The sequence below is a fragment of the Gasterosteus aculeatus genome, chromosome Y (genome assembly GCF_964276395.1).
Source record: "Gasterosteus aculeatus chromosome Y, fGasAcu3.hap1.1, whole genome shotgun sequence".
NCBI classification, from domain to species: Eukaryota; Metazoa; Chordata; class Actinopteri; order Perciformes; family Gasterosteidae; genus Gasterosteus; species Gasterosteus aculeatus.
The window spans coordinates 3,381,975-3,402,744 of NC_135709.1; the positions used below are offsets into that span (position 1 = coordinate 3,381,975).

The window sequence follows — 20,770 nt, forward strand, 5'->3', positions numbered from 1 at the left end:
AAGGCAAAAAGCTCTTACGGTGGTGTTTTATGTTTGTATTTTGACAGAAGAAATAAAAGGAGTCATTTCACAAGCAAAAAGTGTCACGTCCTTTCATATATGGGATCCGTTAGTGATGATTGGAAGCATTTCTTTGTAGAACTATACGGCAGAAACACCAGACACACAAAGTTTATTTTTCCTCAGGTCGTCGCTCTGATAAGAAATCCGTCACGAAATTATAGCCGTGGACTAAATGTTTCAGAGCTTGACATTGGCAATAATAAATATATAGTCGAGACAACCCTAATGCAGGTGTCCGTGGAGCGAGCCGGGCGGCTCCAGGCACGATAACCGAGGGCGGGCAGCTCTTGGCGGACAGTTTGAAATAGTTTTCCGCCAATGAGCAGCGGAGACTCTCTTGTGGAGGCGCGGCTGAGCTCCAGGAGGAGTCCTCCACCAATCAGAAGCCGAGGTCTAAATCAGCGTCACCGCTCCACAGCCGGTCCACACTTTAAGAGCCGGGTGTCTCCTCTCAGAGTTCACTTCTCTTAACAAGAGCGAGACGAGACGATCATGGCACGAACCAAGCAGACCGCTCGTAAGTCCACCGGAGGCAAAGCCCCCAGGAAGCAGCTCGCCACCAAGGCCGCCCGTAAGAGCGCCCCGGCCACTGGCGGCGTGAAGAAGCCTCACCGTTACAGGCCCGGTACCGTGGCCCTGAGGGAGATCCGTCGCTACCAGAAGTCCACGGAGCTGCTGATCCGCAAGCTGCCCTTCCAGCGTCTGGTGAGAGAGATCGCTCAGGACTTCAAGACCGACCTGCGCTTCCAGAGCTCCGCTGTTATGGCTCTGCAGGAGTCCAGCGAGGCTTACCTGGTGGGCCTGTTCGAGGACACCAACCTGTGCGCCATCCACGCCAAGAGGGTCACCATCATGCCCAAAGACATCCAGCTGGCCCGTCGCATCCGCGGAGAACGAGCTTAAACCCCCTGATTCTACTCCCAACAACGGCTCTTTTAAGAGCCACCTTCACTCTCTGTAAAGAACTATTCCTTAACGTGACCATCACTTCATGATTTGAGAAGTCATCTAGTCAAGTCCAAATGAAAATCTGCTGATTTAGAGTTCGATCAAGTACTTTTGAGTAGAAATCTTGCCGTTCACAAAATTCACCATGTAACAGATGTGTTTAGGGAATGGTAGAAGTCTACTCTTTCGGCTTGATCTTTTCTTTTTTTTGGTCCTGCAGAAGACAACAAAACACACATTCGTTCAGCAGGAGGCGCTGCAGAACGACGTTATAGCCCCGCCTTCGTCTTCCATCACGTCCTCAGACTGGCTTTACATATCTGTGAACGGACTTGTGTTCATCATCTTTGTACCAAACCAACCAGTGAACATGAGCGGAAGAGGAAAGGGAGGAAAAGGACTCGGCAAAGGAGGCGCCAAGCGTCACCGTAAAGTCCTCCGTGATAACATCCAGGGCATCACCAAGCCCGCTATCCGCCGTCTGGCTCGCCGCGGCGGAGTGAAGCGCATCTCCGGTCTGATCTACGAGGAGACCCGCGGTGTGCTCAAGGTCTTCCTGGAGAACGTGATCCGCGATGCCGTCACCTACACCGAGCACGCCAAGAGGAAGACGGTGACCGCCATGGATGTGGTCTATGCCCTGAAGAGACAGGGACGCACCCTGTACGGCTTCGGAGGATAAACACAGACTTCTGTTACCAACAACCAAACGGTCCTTTTAAGGGCCACACACTCTCTTTGAGGAGCTGATTACTGTAATGATGAAAATAGGACATCAAAATCAATGCAGATTCCAATGCATAGTTCTGTTTGAATAATGTGCAGACCTTTTAAGGACCACACACACCTTCTCTATAAACAGTTGACTTCCTTGTAAATAACCAGTGTTCAGAACGCTAGGATCTATTTGTCATGTCATGATTTGAGAAGTCGCTCCATATGAATAAAATACCAACGTACTTCAATGAGCACAACACTGGTAGCTGACTGGTGATTTTGTCCTGCGTGTCAAAATCATATGCCTCCTTTTGATACACCGAGCTGCCAACTTTTCAAAAAACCCCGACAAAAGTCAGATTTTGTCGGGGGGTGACCAAAATATTGCCGCGCACGTAGCCACACACGTTGGTGGCTCAAATATCAGGAACTTGGTATTCATTTGGTGTAGTACCCGTGTTGTACCCTGCGTTATTTCATGCATTCTAGTGTATTTTTGGGTCGTATGCCTGAACTTATTCTGATTCATGTTCATCTGCTCATGACTTGTGGGGCCTTCTAGACTTGAGCTGAACATTCAACCAGAAAGCTATTGCTGTGTCTCAATGACTGTCTATGTACCACAATATAGCCTAATTGATAGACCTGTGTTTAACATTTGAACAATTTGGGTTGATTGACATTTTGATTACAATGGTATTCAACTAATTCTTAACTGAAACCTAACCTATATTGTTAATAATTGTATTCTTAAGAGCACTTAATTATTTATGTTCAGCAAAAGATGACAAGTTTAGATAGGTAAAAATATTTTTCATTATCAAACAAAAAAGTGCAACAAATAAAGTGCTTAAACAGTAGTCTTTCAAAGCAAAACAATGGATACACATAATATAAATACACATGAATAAAATAACAAAAGTAATTTTTTCATTAAGCATTGTTTATTAAGGCTGCTCACAGTGAGCATTCCATTCGCATTTCAACGCATTTTCAGCAGGAAATGCATTTTCTAGTTATTATTATATAAGTTATATATAAGTATGTGTATATAATTTATTATAATTTCAATGTTTTTTTAATTAATTAATTTATTTTATAGGCGTGCTGCACACAATTATTATTAATATTATTATTAATATAAACAGGCCTACCTATAATTTATAATTTTTCACTCACCTTTGCCAGTGTCAAGAGTGTTAGTCTGAATACAATCGTTAATCCACAAATTGCTCCTTTCTTCCTTTGTAAAAAGGTGGATGCTGATGATTGAGATACGCCATAAAACTCAATTGTCATTCTAATTTCATATTATTGCTTCTGAATTGTTTTAGTGTTTTTTGCTCAGAATGGTACTCAATGCATTTTAGGTTCCACACTCATACAAGGTTTGGAACTAACTATTTTTGAATTTTTTCTTAGGAATACTGAACTATTTAACAATAATAATAGTAATGATTAACTTTGATTTTGAGTGTGTTTGTTGATTATTAGTTGAGCTATGTATATTATACATCAATAACATGATTTCTTAGGAAATAAAAACTGAAAACAACTAAGAGATAAATTTTACCTTATAGTGTCTCGAGCTATGATAGTCATAATAGTGATTACATGTGTTATGTTCACCTAAATGTAAATGCATCTGTGCTGATAGAATTCATCAGCACAATAGAAATAATGATTTACAATAATCGACCTATATGCAAATAAAAGCTCGCCAAAAAACTAACATTAGTGGGTCAGTATATTTGATGATTAAATGTTGCAACTACGTATAGTAAAAGGTACTATTAGCAGAAGACATGTCCACAGTGAGCAGCTGTGATGGGAGGTCTGATTGAACTGTAACCACCATCCTTGTGTTTGCTGCTTCCAAAAAAAGTACAGTTTATTAAATACTGATCAAAATCTGATGGTTGTTTTACGTTGACACCCTGAACCAACATGTGGATAGTTTGGAAACCCACTTTTGATGGAGAATTGATGTATTTTAAATACTTTTAAGAGAGAAATGAGTGGGAAAAGCCGCTGATCACTGCTGTCCACGGCGCTGAGTAGGTGAGGTTTGGAGGCTCCTCAAACAAAACGCATCGATCATCAGATTTCTACGTTACCTGAACATGAAGAGAAACTAGTCCGCTATCGGCTCCTCCACCTTCAGCCTCCAGCACCTGATGCACATTTAGTTTTTAGTCTTTAATCAGTGGAGAGAAAACACAAGTGACTCGACTTTCAGACTGCACAAGCAGCTCCGGGCTGGGTTGAGTCTCTACGGTTCTCATGGTGCGTTTAAGTTCAGTCCGCTGCTTTGAGCTCTTCATCAGCCTCACTCTCTCGAGTCCTCGACGACACAAACGCACAACAACGGGACGAAATGGCAGAAGTAGCTCCAGCTCCAGCCGCCGCCGCGCCCAAAGCAGCCAAGAAGAAGGCGTCCAAGCCGAAGAAGGTCGGTCCCAGCGTCTCCGACCTCATCGTGAAAACCGTGGCCGCATCCAAGGAGCGGAGCGGCGTGTCTGCTGCCGCCGTCAAGAAGGCTCTGACAGCCGGAGGATACGATGTGGACAAGAACAAGGCCCGCGTCAAGACCGCCATCAAGAGCCTGGTGGCCAAGGGGACTCTGGTCCAGGTCAAGGGGATCGGGGCCTCCGGCTCCTTCAAGATGAGCAAGACCACCGCAGACAAACCGGCAAAGAAAGACGCTCCTAAAGCCAAGAAGCCCGCAGCGAAGAAACCCGCAGCGGCCAAAAAGCCAAAAGCAGCGGCAGTGAAGAAAGTTGTAGCCGCCAAGAAGTCACCGAAGAAGGCCAAGAAACCCGCAGCAGCAAAGAAGGTGACCAAGAGCCCCAAGAAGGTAGCAAAGAGCCCTAAAAAGGTGGCCAAGAGCCCCAAGAAGGTGGTGAAAATGGCCCCTGCAGCCAAGAAAACTCCAGTGAAGAAGGTCGCTAAGCCCAAAGCCAAGAAAGCAGCACCCAAGAAGAAGTAAACTGATATCAGTCTGAAGAACCAATGCTTCTATAAAAGGCTCTTTTAAGAGCCACCCAATCCCTCCTTAAAGAGCTTTTCCTTCTCTTAAATTATCAACACAATACTTTTTATGTTTACCTCTAATCAAAGATACTGTTACTGTTGTGGATGAACGCACTTCAGTTTGAACTGTGTTCTATTTTCTCCAACACGTTTACTTATCTGACAGACTCTCTATTTAAAGCACCCTCATTGTGATTATCCTGATGTTGTCCCACTATTGTCCCTCTTTCTGGCATGTTGCTGCTAGACTAACTGGCTCATTCTGGTTGATGTCTCCTAGTGTCTACAGACACACATGAGACCTTTGACCCACTGCTGGTGTCTTTACACTATCCTGCCCAAACTTTTGCTATGTCGTCAGACATGTTTCCATTTATATTCAACCTTGCCTTCCTGCGCTTTCTGAGCTCCCGTTAAATTGAACAGATTCACCTAGATTTATAGATTCCCTAGAAATAAGTTGGACAATACACATTTTTCCTAATACACCATAATAGCCACTATTGTGTGTTTTTGGTACTCCTTTTAGCAAACAAACCATGGATGCAGATCAGGCAACAAGGCAGTTTGTGCTTTAAATTGATAAGCAATTTGCAGATTTCAATTTAACATTTATAACACATGGAATTATGACCATTATGAATAATTTAAGGAAATAATGTTCCCTTTTAAAAATGAACACATGAGGAAAGAGATTTGAAATACAAGCATAAGGAGATCATCTTTAGAAGAAGTGAGTGGCTCTTAAAAGAGCCTTTGTGTTGGTGGTCTAGATCAGGTTTACTTGGAGCTGGTGTACTTGGTCACGGCCTTGGTTCCCTCAGACACGGCGTGCTTGGCCAGCTCGCCGGGCAGCAGCAGGCGCACAGCGGTCTGGATCTCCCTGGAGGTGATGGTGGAGCGCTTGTTGTAGTGAGCCAGGCGAGAGGCCTCACCGGCGATGCGCTCAAAGATGTCGCTCACGAACGAGTTCATGATGCCCATGGCCTTGGAGGAGATGCCGGTGTCGGGGTGCACCTGCTTCATCACCTTGTACACGTAGATGGCGTAGCTCTCCTTCCTGGACTTTCTCCTTTTCTTGCCGCCCTTGGTAACGGCCTTGGACACGGCTTTCTTGGAGCCCTTCTTGGGCGCTTTCACAACCTCAGGCATGATTCAAGTCCCTTTCGTAGATTGACAATGTCGATATCCCAACAGGACGGCGTCGATATATGAACGAGATGCAAATATTTCTGTGCGGTTGCTCGAGATTGATTGGTTACCTTCTGCGTGATACTGCGCATGCGTCACACACATCGCATCTAGGTGGATTTCTCTATTGAGATTGAATGGCTTTAGTGCACTTGACTTAACACAAGATTGTTTTTTATTTGTCGTTTCACAACAGAGTTGCATGTTGAAAATCATGTTGTAAGAATCATTGTGTGCACTGAAATCATCTAATGACCGTCACACAAACCATTCACAATCACAGGGCACCCTGTTGATATTTACATACATGTCAAGACATGACACACACCTTTTTTTCATCCAGAATAGACAAATACATGTCTATTAGTCATACATATTATAAGGCACCTTAACAGGACTTGTAGGCATTCGGCACACTGAGCCATGGAAGTGAAACACGTACAGATTGTATTTTTATGGCTTCTTCTTCACTTTGTGATGTGAATTTAGAAGTAGGAGGAGCACAATTATCCTGATGACTGACATCTAGTCGTTCAAATTAACGTTTGAGCTCGGATTGTTTGTGAGGAATCAAGGTGGCCCGAAATCAACCATCAGGTTAATTTGGCTAATAGACTGGAATCAGTTGGACCGATTTGACAAACATCCACTGTACTTTTACATTGATTACAACGGAAAGATGGATTGTAGGCATTGAGCCAGGGTTAAAAAGACAGCAGCAGCTACATCCATCAATGATTTAGTCTTTAACCAAATCCTGATGGAACAGTTATCTTGTCAGTTGATCCCAAATTGGTTAATCACCATTCAAGTCTTTTATACACACACTTAAAGAATAAAAGCAAAGCACAAGAACAGAGTTTCTATTATTGGGCCCAATACCGGAGACATGTGTATCGCAGCTCTTTTCGTGTGAGTGGGTGGCTCTTAAAAGAGCTTTTGTGGTGGATGGAGGTCTCCGGCTTTACTTCTTGGCGGGCTTCTCGGGTCTTCTTGGGCAGCAGCACCGCCTGGATGTTGGGCAGCACGCCGCCCTGAGCGATGGTCACTCCGCCCAGCAGCTTGTTGAGCTCCTCGTCGTTGCGGACAGCCAGTTGCAGGTGACGGGGGATGATGCGGGTCTTCTTGTTGTCGCGGGCGGCGTTTCCAGCCAGCTCCAGGATCTCAGCGGTCAGGTACTCCAGCACTGCCGCCAGGTAGACGGGGGCTCCTGCGCCGACGCGCTGCGCATAGTTCCCTTTGCGCAGATGTCTGTGGACGCGACCGACTGGGAACTGGAGTCCAGCACGAGAGGAGCGGGTCTTTGCCTTCGCTCGGGCCTTTCCACCGGTTTTACCTCTGCCGCTCATTGTTAGACTGTTTCAGGGAAGGAAATGTCGGCGAACGCGTCCAACCCTCCTTTATATGTCCGCGGAGCGGGCGGGACGGTTCCTGACGCGCGCACCAACCAGAGAAGAGGCTCCAGGCGCGAGAGCAGAGGGCGGGACCGCTGATATATGGCGGACAGTTTGAAATCATTTTCCACCAATGAGCAGCGGAGACTCGCTTCTAGAGGCGCGGCTGAGCTTTTGTTCCCAGCAGTTACCGTCTTCTAAATGAATGAATCTATGAAGTACCAACAACGTTCGTTTCAGTTCATCTAATTCAGGCTTTTCCTAATAAATCCTATTTTCTGGCTCTCACATAAATTGTGTCTGAGAGAGATTCATTTAGTGTATTTACTTCTCCAGAAAGTGAATGGCCACATTTGTGTCAGTATGGGATGGCCGTGCGTGGAAAATTTTTTTCTCTCATTTTGTACCCTGATCAACCATTTTGAGGTAATGTAGTTCTGTATTGAATCATTCACTAAAAAGGGGCATGTAAGTTATACATCCCATTTTTTAGTGAAGGCGTCGAAGTGTGTCGGTGTACATCACCCTTATAGCACTGTAGTGAGAATCCTCACTATTCAATGTCTGCGGATATGTGGACTGGCTGGCTGTGTTTGATATCTAAACTATTTGTTGTACTCTTGTATCGGTCAGAAGGCTTTACAGTCTGTACACATGCAACATCCTCTGTCCCGAAACCCACACATCGGCAAAGGAAAAACTCCCCCAAAAATGGAAAAAACCCTTCCATGGGGAAAAAAGGGAAGAAACCTTAGGGAGAAAGTCAGAGGGCGGATCCCACTCCCGGGATGGACAGATTACAATGGATGTCATGTGTACAGAATAAAAAATGTAAAAGATGTATAATACATTTAATTCCTATGACAGAAATGATTCAAATAATTGCGAGTAGCAAGCCAGGCCCACGGCAGGACCACTGCAGGGACGACCACCACCATGAGATAGAACCACCATCCACAGAAACCTGGGGGAGGGAAAGCACAAAGTCTTTAGGAGAGGGTAATGTTGGTTTATGATGACAGTAATATGATTTAATATTTAAAATAATGATGATGATGGCAGCAGCAGGTGTCAGGACCAGGGTCCAGAAGGAACTATGATCTATGGAGACCTGCTAGGGTAGAAAGCACAAAAAACTCCCGGAAAGAAGCTGAATAAGTCATGTACATTAATAAAACGTGGATTATTGTAGAAAGAAAGCGTGAGAGAGGAGCTTGGTGTGTACTAAGAAGTCCCCCGGCAGGTTAAGCCTATAGCAGCTTAACTAAGGGCTGGTCTGGGCTAACCTGAGCCAGCCCTAACTATAGGCAGAATCAAACAGGAAAGTTTTAAGCTTTATCTTAACAGAGCTGACCGAATCTTCCCCCCGGACTGAAAGTGGAAGCTGGTTCCACAAAAGAGGAGCTTGATAACTGAAGGCTCTGGCCCCCAGCCTACTTTTTAAAACCATAGGAACAACAAGTAACCCAGCATCTATGGAGCGCAGTTGCCTTGTAGGGCAATACAGTGTTACAAGCTCTTTAAGATAAGACGGTGCCTCACGAGCAAGTGCCTTGTAGGTGAGGAGATGTACCTTAAATTCTATTCTTGATTTAACAGGGAGCCACTGCAGCGAAGTTAATACTGGAGTAATATGATCCCTTTTCTTAGTTCTTGTTAATACACATGCTGCAGCATTCTGAATCAACTGGAGATGCTTAAGAGATTTACAATAGCAGCCTGATAACAAAGAATTACAGTAATCCAGTCTAAAAGTAACAAACGCATGAACTAATTTATCTGCATCACTTCTAAACAGAAAGTTCCTGATTTTCGATATATTAAGTAGATGAAAAAAGGCAGTCCTTGAAGTCTTTTTTAATATGAGATTTGAAGGACATAACCTGGTTTAAGAGAACTCCAAGATTCTTGACAGTGATGCTTGATACCAGAGCAATTCCATCCATAAAAAGTGTATCACGTGACAGCTGACTTCGAAGGGGCTCTGGGCCTATCAAGATAACTTCTGTTTTTTCTGAGTTTAGCATCAGGAAGTTGCCGGTCATCCAAGTTCTAATGTCTCCAAGACAAGCTGGTCGGTCTCTTCTGGTTTGGTCGATAAATACAGTTGAGTATCGTCTGCATAACAATGGAAGTTTATGCGGTGTTTCCTGATAAGATGGCCCAAAGGAATCATATAGAGGGTAAAAAAATCGGTCCAAGTACAGAACCTTGTGGGACTCAAGTACAAGTACTGTTACATTGCTTGAATTTTACTCAATTAAAGTAAGTACTAGTGTTAAAAAATACTTAAGTAAAAGTACAAAGTGCTCTTCTCAAAAACTACTACAAATTACTTTTTAACCGATGAATGTTTTATTACATCGTCAATAGCAGACATTAGATGTATAAAATTCAAATTCTAAGCACATTTCTTAGACGAACGATAGAAGAATTACAGGCAATTTTACGGTATACGTGCAAACGCGTTGCAAACGGCAAAACAAATGCATCAGTAAAACGCTGCAAGAGAAAAATGCGGCAATCACTAAAATGACCGGAGCACACGCGACGCAAACTTCTAAAGACATGCAAGAGAGAGACGCTGCAAGTTCACTCAAAACACAACGAAAGTTTGCCAGGCCGCTAGGGGGTTTTGACCTGTGGGATAGTGGATGGACTATGGGAGATCGACCATAGTAACGACGGAGAAGAAAGTTAATGTCCTTTATGTCTTTTTTAAACACCCGGCCGTAATCATAGCTTTGGCCATCATTCTTTCTTTTAACGTTCTTCTACATTTCTTTCTCAAATTCTCAGTCCACTCTTTACACCGCTGTGTATTTAACCTCCAGAAACATTTGCCTGCTGCACCAGCGACTTGTCCTTTGCTTATATTACGTCTTAGAATAGTTGGCGCGGGCACGATCTGACAGCTGTTGTGTTCAAAAATGAAGAAACGCTGGACGGACAGAGGTCATTGCTAATCAAAAGGTTAAAATCAAATGTATTTAATAAAGGAGATGGCGTTGCGGTAAAAAGAACATCTCAGCTGAGGAGCCGTTGGTCTCAGCCACCAACAGGCCCCAGGTCAGTCCTTTTGACCATCCCTAGTCCCCGTCTGTAGCCTCCACCAGTGAACTCGAGAACAATGGTTCCTACAGGTATTTATAACAATGCTTTAAGGTGTGAAAGTTAGTGTCCACACATCTGGGAGTGGTCTTCTGGTGAGTTCAATGTAACTCGGATTTCGAATGATCCTTAGTCAATATCAGTTGTTGTTCAAGTATTACATGCAAGCATTCCAGTTGATTACATTACATCAAATACAATCATAACTGTACATTGGTATTATTCTATTACAGTTGCAGAAGTACAATGGTTTTACAATATTGTCATTACTTTATTGATTACACAGTTTCAGAATCACGGCTGTATTCTGGCGTACACTATATGCATTTTTATTAATTTTATGAACCGGATCGTCAATTTGTTTCTAATATCCTACACAGGCAATAAGGATTTGCATTGAAAAAAAGAAATCTGACAGTTCGAATATTATTTTAAATTGTGGACATACTCAACAGTAGGGCTGCAACTAACAATTATTTTGACAATCGATTAATTGGTTGATTTTTTCTTTGATTAATCGATTAATTGGATAATAAAAACAGCATGAAAAAGCTTTAATTTCCAACCCTTTATTCTAAAACAGAACTGCAAGTATTTGTATTTGTTACTTCCACCCCTGCCGTTTACAAGCACAAACTGGCATCGTTCCGATAAATAGGATTTAAACCAGCTGAGTGCCAATCAAATGTTCTAGTCTCTGCAACATGATACAATGGTATATGGTGTCAAATGCGGCACTGAGGTCCAGCAAGACAAGAAAAGAGATGAGTCCTTGGTCCGATGCAAGTAGAAGATCATTCGTAATTATCACCAGTGCTGTTTCTGTGCCATGATGCACTTTAAATCCTGACTGGAAATCCTCGAACAAATCATTGTTTTGTAGAACACATAATTGTGTTAGTCACATAATTGATATGCAACGAATTTCTCAAGGATCTTAGAGAGGAAAGGAAGATTAGAGATAGGTCTGTAGTTGGCCAACACCCCTGGAGCAAGAGTAGGTTTCTTAAAAAGAGGTTTAATTAAAGCTACCTTGAAGGACTGTGGTACATGTCCTGACAACAAAGACAGATTCATTATATCGAGTGAAGACTTCCTTCAGCAGACGGAAATCGGATCCAAGAGACTAGTAGAAAATTTAGACTTCGAAATTAAAGAAGTCAGTTGATCAAGGTTGATGGAAGAGAAAGCATCCAAACAGGCATCAGGGCCCACTGCTGCATCCAAGGTTCCTACATCTGAGGACAGGTTTGGCACTGGCTGAAGGCAGGAGACCATCAATTTTCTCTTTTAGAGTCAGAATCTTATCATTGAAGACATTCATGAAGTCGTTACTACTGAGGTCCTAAGGAATACACGGCTCAACAGACCTGTGACTGTCAGTCAGGCTACAGTGCTGAAGAGAAACCTGGAGTTGTTTTTATTGTTCTCTATTAATCATGAGTCATACGATGCTCTTGTGTACAGAGAGCCTTCTTATATGTTTTATGGCTGTCTTACCAAACTAGCTTAGATCCTTCCGATTTGGTGGAACGGCATAATCGTTCAAGTTTTCGCACAGTTTGCTTTAGGTTCCGGGTTTGAGGGTTATACCAAGGAGCAAACTTCCTTCTTGTTGCTATTTTTCTTTCCAGAGGAGCTATAGCGTCCAGCGGCTGGGTATCTGGTGCTACTGCACATAAGTTAACAAATACATCGCACCCAACCTTGAACGAGGAAGAGGGCCTACACAGTCAATAATCAGGTGCTCAAATGGCTGGTTTACAACAGGAATTGGATACAGGTGAGCAGCTTTCACTTTCTGGTTTGGCTTACCAGTTAATTGACAAGTGTGGCACGTTTTGATGTGGCTTGCAACACTTTTCTTAAACCGCGACCAAAAAAAAATGTCTAAGGACCCGATCATTCGTTTTACCAACCCCCATGTGACCCGACTCATCATGAGCAACACGCAAAACCAAATCATGAAATTTCAGTGGCCCACTTCATGGCGCGCGTCACAGCGCAGGCCGTGAACACTTCAGGAAACTGCTTTTCATTCACCGAAGACACACGTCCTTTTGAAATAAACGGCAAGTATGCGCTTAAGTCAGGCTTTGACATCACAACTGGTGACTCGACCCTCGATTGGTCTGAAAGCACATTGGAAATTGGTGCCGCTAGAGCAACCGGCTTTACATGAGTTACATCTTGCCTATTCCTTAACTTAAACGCCACGCAGTCTCTTCCAGTGACCGTATTTAGGACAAAAATGACACTCAGAGTCACGGACTCCATGATCAACTCTGTTCTCGAGGAAAACCCCCACCTAACGCCCTAGAAAAAAACATCCCTTCTGCAGGTGCAACATTTCCCCCCAGACAAAGCATGCGTGCGGACATCGACACCGCTAGCTTTGTGGGTCAAGAAATAATCATCCGCAAGGGCAGCAGCCTCCCCTGTTGTCTTCACCTTCCGTTCACTTATGTACATGGCAATTCGTTCTGGGATTGAATTCTCAAACTGTTCAAGCACCATCAAGTTATACAAGTCATCAAAATCCTTCACTTCTGAGGCCGAGCACCATCGACTAAAGTGAATCCCCAAATTCAAGATATGATTTATCTCACTTTTTCCAACTCCTAAAACGCTGACGGTATGCTTCAAGGACTAACTCATACGTTTTCAGTACAGCCATTTTAACCTTGCCATAATCACCGCTGTCTTCCAGAGACAAGGAAAAAAACTCCTGGGCACGCCCAGTTAACACACATTGTAGCAAAACGATACGGTCTGAATCAACCCAGCCCCTCGTGTCTGCAATCCACTCAAACAACGCGAAGAATACATCAACATCTTTCTCACTAAATTTAGGCACCAAGCGCAAATTATTCAAAATGTCACGTGAATTATCGCTACTTCGAGCGACCTCTTCATTCCTGGAAAAGTCATAAAATTTACCTTCTTTAACTAACCTCAGTCTCTCATTTTCCAAATCTAGCTTTGCCATTTCTGTTTGTTGCCTCATTTTTTTTACTGCAAACACTTTATCAACTTCTGCTTGCTGCCTCATCTGTTCCAACTCTAACTCTTTCTCCTTCTCCAACTTCATCCGCAATATCAACATTTCTTTTTGCTGTTCAAAGTTTAAAGCTACACTATGAGCCATATCCTGCGAAAACCCATCCAAAGCCAAATTTGTAGGACTATGTGATTTTTGTACAGGTGTTAAAACACCCATATCATACAAATGTGCCCTTATAGTAGATCTAACATTTTCCTTTTACCCTCTGTCGCCTACACTGATTTTATAATGATCAGCTATCTTTAACAACTGATCCCTAGTACACTGATCCAAAAATTCCTCCGAAGGAATAGCAATGAACTCATCTACTCCTGCCATGATGATGAACATCACCTGACCAATACGCAACAGCAATCAGTCCCCGGTAAACAAAATAATGTACAGTATTGACCTAAATAGTGCGCAACAGACCACAAAATAATCTCAAATTGAGCATCCCCTCTAAACTGCCTAACCCGATCTACCTAACTCAACCCTAGTCTTCAGGAGTTATTTGCGGTGGGTATTTACGCACCAAAACCCAGTAGTTTGGTTAAGCGACCAGCAAGCTGGCAACTTTGCCACAACCATGGACGTGCTCCCGAGACAACCGCTCCAACCACTTTCAGCCCGCACTACATTCCTGTGCACACACATCCTAAAGAGGAAAACGTGCTATACCTACAGGGGAATTGGCTCAATATATACATTTGCGCAACCAAAAAGGTCAACACTTACCTTCCTTGTCCCTTTACTTGACAGAAACAAACTTGCACCAACGATTCCAAATCATCCCACAGCCTGGTCAATTCCCTTCCATAGGTTTCCACAAAAAACACATCACTTAACCTCTGTTAATAGTACAATTTCCAAGTTGGACGAGCCCCCAATTTGTTATGATCTGGCTCAAAGGCCACAACAAATAGACGAAACCACGCTACAGGGATTACCAGCCAACAATGTTTATTCTCCAAAGTAACCGATTAAACAACCGAAACGCAGGAACGGAAACCGGCATTGTGCTGGGGAACAGGAGAAAGCCAGCAGTCGCGCCCAAACCCTCAGAAAGGGGCAGGTTTTAATGCACTCAAGAGACAGTGGCCAGCTGCGTCTGATCTGCCTGATGGCCTCAGCTCCACTCCACCAGGTACCCCTTTTCCACGAACAAGAACCAGGTGCTTGTTCGGGTTGCTAGGGAGAAGGCTAGGGAACTAGGTATACTAAATAGGAGTTACTCTCCAGCAGTGGTGCAGCCAGCTGTTCCTCCTTGGTTACTGCCACAGCCTGAAGTGGACCTGGGACTACTTGAACTGATGAGACATGAGGGTGGGGGTAAATGTAAGATCTGCAAGTCTTATATCAGGAGGAATTACCATAGCTATATACAAATATATACAGACGGAGCAAAGGACCCTGAAACTGGTAGAACAGCAGCTGCAGCAGTAATACCAGAATTCCAGTATGAGTGTGGGAAAAGACTCAGTAATGACCTATCAGTGTTTACATGCGAGATGATGGCCATAGTTTTTGCACTACAGTGGGTAGAGGACGTCAGGCCAGAGAGAGTGGTAATAGCATCAGACTCATGTGCAGTGCTAACGAGTCTGAAGTTTTTCCACTCCAAAAGCAGAGAAGATTTAACGTTCGAAATCCTACAATCCCTATTCAGAACCCATCAAATGCGGATGGCAGTTAGGTTTGTGTGGGTCCCTGCCCATGTTGGAGTCGAGGTAAATGAGGAGGCGGATAAAGCAACAAAAAGGGCACTGAAGTGTGGGAGAAATATAGTCGATATAAAGATGAGTAAGGCAGAAGCTAAAGGGGTAATTAAGGGACAAATCAAAACGATATGGCAGAATGAATGGAATAAAGGGAGCAAAGGAAGATATCTGTTTAAAAATAAACCATTGGTTGGGAGTGTGGGAGCTGGTGGACGAAATAGAAAAGAGGAGAGGGTAATGACAAGGCTAAGAAACGGCCATACTGGTCTTAACAGTTCCCTCTATACGGTTGGGAAACATCGAAATGGAAGGTGCGAATACTGTCAAGAAGAGGAAACTGTGGACCATGTTTTGATGGCATGTCAGAGGTACGAGGCAGAGAGAGAAGTCCTGAGAAAGGGGCTAAGAGAGCTGGGAGAGGCAAATATAAGTGAAATACTGAAGAAGGGCATTAGGGGCAAGTGTTGGGAACTGCTGTTGGCATATTTAGAGAATACAAGACTAATGAATAGAATTTGAGATTTTTTTTTGTTTTGTTTTGTTTTGATTTGTTTTGATTTGGTTTAGTTCTAGTAGAGGTTTAATTTCCTTAAGTCCACACTCCAGATTAGTGGGTGGCAGTAATGCACCCGAAAGTTGTTTGCCAACCGCCATAAAAAGCAAAAGAAGAAGAAGAAGAAGAAGAAGGTGCTTGTTCGGAGCCAGAGCTAGAGCCGGTTCGGAGCCTCCAAAGAACCGGTTTGCTTTTCCACAGGCTAAAGAGCCAGCGCAGAGCCAAGTCCTACGTCACAGTTACGTCTCATCTTTCCCAGCAACGTCAGCTCGGCGGCGCCAAACACAAACACATCATCAATGGCGGACGTTGCTTTGCTATTGATGTTCATGGCTTTGCGGAGCTAAATCGACATCCAAACACGGCGGATCAAACATGTTCGCGCGGCTCGCGTTTTTGCCTAGTAGCGTCCATTGTGTTGTTGTTAGCTTGATTAGCTGCTGTCGAAAAATGGCAGATCACAAAGTTTCTCTCGTCTTGTTGGTCACGGTAACCCCGCCCCCAGCCGCTGACGTAAGCGGTTCTTACTTCCAGACCAGCAACGATATGGTGCTACTTAAGAACCACTTTTACTGGTTCAGAGCTGGTACTTTGGTGGTGGAAAACCAAAGAACCGATTTGAAACTAGGCTCTGTCTCCGAACTAGCACCAGTTCTGCCTTGGTGGAAAAGGGGTAAACACACACACAGACAGAGTCACACCCACAAATACCCTGGCAGTGGCCCTGGGGCCGTCACAGCAAATGTGAATTGAATTTACCCCAATGATGTACCCCAGGATTATGTCAAAAAACACGTTTTTTTCTTGTTATATTTTGAAAATTAACCTTCCTTTCGTTCCTCTCTGTGTGTATATAATTTCTGCATCTCCCTTTGTCCTGTGCCTGTTCGTCTTGTCCTAACGAGATGTGCGCAGTATTAGGCCTATGCAGTGTTATTTAAGTCGCTATAGGGTTGACGTGAATTGTACACTTTGGGTCGCTGTGTTAGTGAAGTGGTTTTAGTAGCCTTGCTACCGTCATGGTTATATAGGTTGGAGGGTGCGGGCTAAACCAATGCTATGTCTCCTGCCTTGAAGTCAATGCTCCCTTTTATAAAATATTGTTATAATAAAAGTATTCTTCCAAATCCTTCAGTCTGGTGATTGTGCTCCCCGGAGATCTGGACTTAGGGGCCAAGTTAGGAGCCCTACACGACACTAGCACCAGCGTTATACGTAACTCACCCCAAATGATGTCATTATATTTATTTTTATATTTCAGTACATTTGGTTCAATAACATAATAACGTGAAAGCCGAAGCTCAGTAGCTGCTCGGGCCGATAAGTGACGAAACACCGGGCAGAGAATGGAGGCGACCTGAGTGGGGCTGCTTCTTTAAGAAGAAGTTGGTACCAAAACAAACATTTGCCAAACCAACCACTAGTCTTCATCCTCCACGTGTTTTCTTGTAAACCTGAAAATAAAGAACGAGTCATACCTTCATGTCGCTGCTTATCACAGCATGGATCGAAATCACTGTTAACCCTCCGCTATGAACAAAATTACTGCGCACAGAACTCAACTCTATGGGCTGCTGTTGTTTCATGCTTTATGTGCAACGATCTTGTCTAGACAGTTAACTCTGAACATGGTGTATAGCCATCAGTGATACAGGCCATACTTGCACATTGAGTGTTGTCTAACTTATAACAGAGACAATATATTTGAAGGGATTTGAAATATTTGCAGCCCCGACAGCAAAAGCAATTGAAAGTGAAACATCTTGTGGTGCACAATGCTGCAAAATGAATATTATGATTTACTGGTGGACATTTCCTGAAAAATGTATGTTTAAACAATAGAATGCATTATTAAATATGAGAAAACTGCAACATCTGAACATTTGAAAAAAACAGATACTTGTTTCATCTGGTTGCCATTAGTAAAATACTTTTATAGAGGGAGGTTTTATTACCTCTTACAATCATAATATAATACTGTCAAAATAAAAAACAATAAACAAGAAAAGAGTTTGCCTTTTTCATTGTGAAAAATGCACACTGTCATACTCTAGTGATTATTATTTGTTATACTCATACCGGTTAAATTAAGCTTTTTTTGGTAAGTTGCAGGGTTTTTCTTGTTTTTCCTGGTTTTTCTTGTCAGGGGTTTCAACTTTCCAAAGAAGTTCTACAAAGATCAAAGAAGTCATTTTATAAAATAAAACATTTTTTTCAGCAAAAGCTTTTTGTCTGCTTTGGTTTTCCTTGCAGCTAGGTAGACACAGTTTAACTGGAGTTTTCACTCCTGTGTAACACAGTATATCCATCAGATGGTTGTCTCATCCTCCCTCCGATTGCATCATAATATCTGGTGATTTGGCTTTGTAAGCCCAAACATCATTGTCTTTTATATTGCTGTACTTTGGACAATGTTTAGGTATCTGAGGCACAATGACAGAGGTGACGAAGGTTGATTATTAATGGTCTAGTTCAGCAGGGGGCGCTATGTGAATAAGATCAAGCCCCGCCTCTGTCTCCTATCACGTCCTCCGACTGGGTTTAAATATCTTGAACTGACCCTATGTGCTCATCTTGTTTCAAACTTATCTGACAATATGAGCGGAAGAGGAAAGGGAGGAAAAGGACTCGGCAAAGGAGGCGCCAAGCGTCACCGTAAAGTCCTCCGTGATAACATCCAGGGCATCACCAAGCCCGCCATCCGCCGTCTGGCTCGCCGCGGCGGAGTGAAGCGCATCTCCGGTCTGATCTACGAGGAGACCCGCGGTGTGCTGAAGGTCTTCCTGGAGAACGTGATCCGCGATGCCGTCACCTACACCGAGCACGCCAAGAGGAAGACGGTGACCGCCATGGATGTGGTCTATGCCCTGAAGAGACAGGGACGCACCCTGTACGGCTTCGGAGGATAAACACCGACTTCTGTTACAAACCAAACGGTCCTTTTAAGGGCCACGCACTCTCTCTGAATAGCTGATGTCCTTGTAAGGAGTTCCTCAGAAAAATGGCAATATTGTTGCATATGTTCTCTCTACCAGTAAGGTAGTGAAAGTTTTCAAAATGTCTGAAACATTTTGTACGTAATACTTTTGCTTTTCCAGAAATATTTCAGAATCTGCATTACCAAATGTATATAACTTATTGAGCCCCATCCCGGTGAAGGGGCAATTCTATATTGAAGCCTGACATTGCCTTTGTTAGATTGGTTTCCCTAAGTGTATTTTAGGATCTCTGATCCTGAAATTTTATTGCTGATCACCCTCTCCCGTAGAAGTTTTCTACAATTTACATCTTGCGTCTATATATATATCTTAAAATGAGTACAAGCCAGAATGCAGATTAGGGGGGGAAATGTACTTGCCCATTCAATTAATCCCACGTATCGACCAGTAGTGATGGCAAAGTGAAGCTTTCTGAACCACTGAAGCTTTCCAGCCAATTGTATCGTAAAAAGGTTCATTCATTCAATGCATCGCAAACTATATGACCTCTGCTGTTGAAAACCTATAGTGCATATGTATCGAATAGCCTACCAGTATATTTTGGCCCAGTTATATGTAGGTAATATAATTTAAAATACCTGCAAGTGCTTCCTACTGCATGTGCAGTTCATGGCAGTCATAGGGACCTATGTGAATTGTTTGAATGTGGGAAGTGATTTGCAGAGGAAAGGTCAGTGGGGCGGTGATTGTGCTTTTGGACAGGTTTCTTATGACAGGATATTGAGGTGCTTATGGACACATGGGATGGGACATGACATTATTATTGATTTTTATTGAGAAACAAAATTTTCTTCACAGTATTGGGGTTGAGTCGGTTTCTTTTTGTAGATACAGTTTCCCCAGCTTTAGAAAAAACGCGCTCATATGGCACGGATGAGGCAGGAATGCTCATAAGATGCTAATACAAATAGATCTGGGTACACATGTTTGTGTTTGACCCTGTGACCTTGTGTGCAGGATAAGCGGTGTGAAGATGGATGGTTTTATTGTAACAGTCCAAGTTAGGTATAGTTTTGCTAGATGATTATGCGTAACTCTGGGCTAGGATCAGATGGTTATACGTATAACTACAGAGCTTTAAGCCTTAAGGAATGCCCGCAGAGAAAGACCATGCTTCATGTGCGAGCGAGTGAGTGTTTAGTAGGCTACAGCGGGGAGCGGTGTCAAACTCAATCACCATGGGCAAAAAATAACCTGCCATAAAAATCAAGATACCTGATACGTATGATACCAGAATTCAATCCAACACCACCTGCATGTCTCCGGCAAAAAGCCCACCTGCGATCTCCTGCTGTAAGCAGAATATAGTTATAGTATAGTGCAAATTGATCAAAAAGTTATATAATCTAATTACATGTCCATGATTATACCAGTACTCATCTTCAAAAGGGATCTTTAAACAATATATTTCTTTAAATCTATAATATATGGGAAAATGATAGACTGCTACTTGGACTTTTTGGCCGTGCGGGTTTCCAGGCTGCTGTGTTATAACATGTACGTCTAGGTCTGGTCTATGCCCCCAGGCCCTCATCTGGGTCTTAAAGTATACGACTACTTTCATTTGGTGTTTTAACCAAAAATGACATTTGCAATCCTGTATTGTAAGTTTGAACTGTGCAAGAGGAGCTACCATTGAGCAGACTGTAATATCCAGCAACACAATGCTGGCAAATGTGCAACTAAGTTAGAAGAGTAAAATAAGCTATGAAGGCTTGGGCTGAATCTTTTACATAATTTATGTTGAATGCTTGAAAATAATGATGATCGGAATAAGCATTCATAACAATAATAAGGATTATGTGGACATTGTTATCAAAATCTAAATTTCAGTGCAGACTTCCTTATTCAGCTGAAAACTATCACAGGTAAAATAAGTAACATTGCAACATTTATGCTTTCCAAAAGAGGCAACATGTTTGAAGATTACAAGTTGAACTAATAAGTGTTATCGGCAGAGGACATGTCCGCCGAGCAGCTATAAGCCTTCACCGTCA

The 20,770-nt window shown here is 43.1% G+C and overlaps 3 protein-coding genes and 1 pseudogene across 4 annotated transcripts; 2 read left to right on the plus strand and 2 right to left on the minus strand.

Moving 5' to 3' along the window:
• The first annotated feature begins 519 nt into the window (after positions 1-519).
• LOC144390853 (histone H3) lies at positions 520-1,976 on the plus strand. The gene has a single exon (XM_078097321.1). The coding sequence runs from the start codon at positions 556-558 to the stop codon at positions 964-966; it is 411 nt and encodes a 136-aa protein (XP_077953447.1). The 5' UTR covers positions 520-555; the 3' UTR covers positions 967-1,976.
• Positions 1,977-4,050: 2,074 nt separating this feature from the next.
• LOC144390855 (histone H1 pseudogene) lies at positions 4,051-4,741 on the plus strand (annotated as a pseudogene). Its single transcript, XR_013454648.1, has one exon. The product of XR_013454648.1 is annotated as a histone H1 pseudogene (transcript).
• Positions 4,742-5,503: 762 nt separating this feature from the next.
• Positions 5,504-5,940, minus strand: LOC120812602 (histone H2B). Its single transcript, XM_040168731.2, has one exon. It carries the CDS (start codon positions 5,911-5,913, stop codon positions 5,542-5,544), a length of 372 nt encoding a protein of 123 aa, XP_040024665.1. The 5' UTR covers positions 5,914-5,940; the 3' UTR covers positions 5,504-5,541.
• A 169-nt stretch (positions 5,941-6,109) lies between these two features.
• Positions 6,110-7,325, minus strand: LOC144390856 (histone H2A-like). The gene has a single exon (XM_078097322.1). The coding sequence runs from the start codon at positions 7,299-7,301 to the stop codon at positions 6,819-6,821; it is 483 nt and encodes a 160-aa protein (XP_077953448.1). The 5' UTR covers positions 7,302-7,325; the 3' UTR covers positions 6,110-6,818.
• Between the last annotated feature and the right edge of the window lie 13,445 nt (positions 7,326-20,770).

Bases quoted from the DNA above. Each gene is read 5' to 3' on its own strand.
- LOC144390853 (XM_078097321.1), top strand. From the start codon at position 556: ATGGCACGAACCAAGCAGACCGCTCGTAAGTCCACCGGAGGCAAAGCC.
- LOC120812602 (XM_040168731.2), bottom strand. From the start codon at position 5,913: ATGCCTGAGGTTGTGAAAGCGCCCAAGAAGGGCTCCAAGAAAGCCGTG.
- LOC144390856 (XM_078097322.1), bottom strand. From the start codon at position 7,301: ATGAGCGGCAGAGGTAAAACCGGTGGAAAGGCCCGAGCGAAGGCAAAG.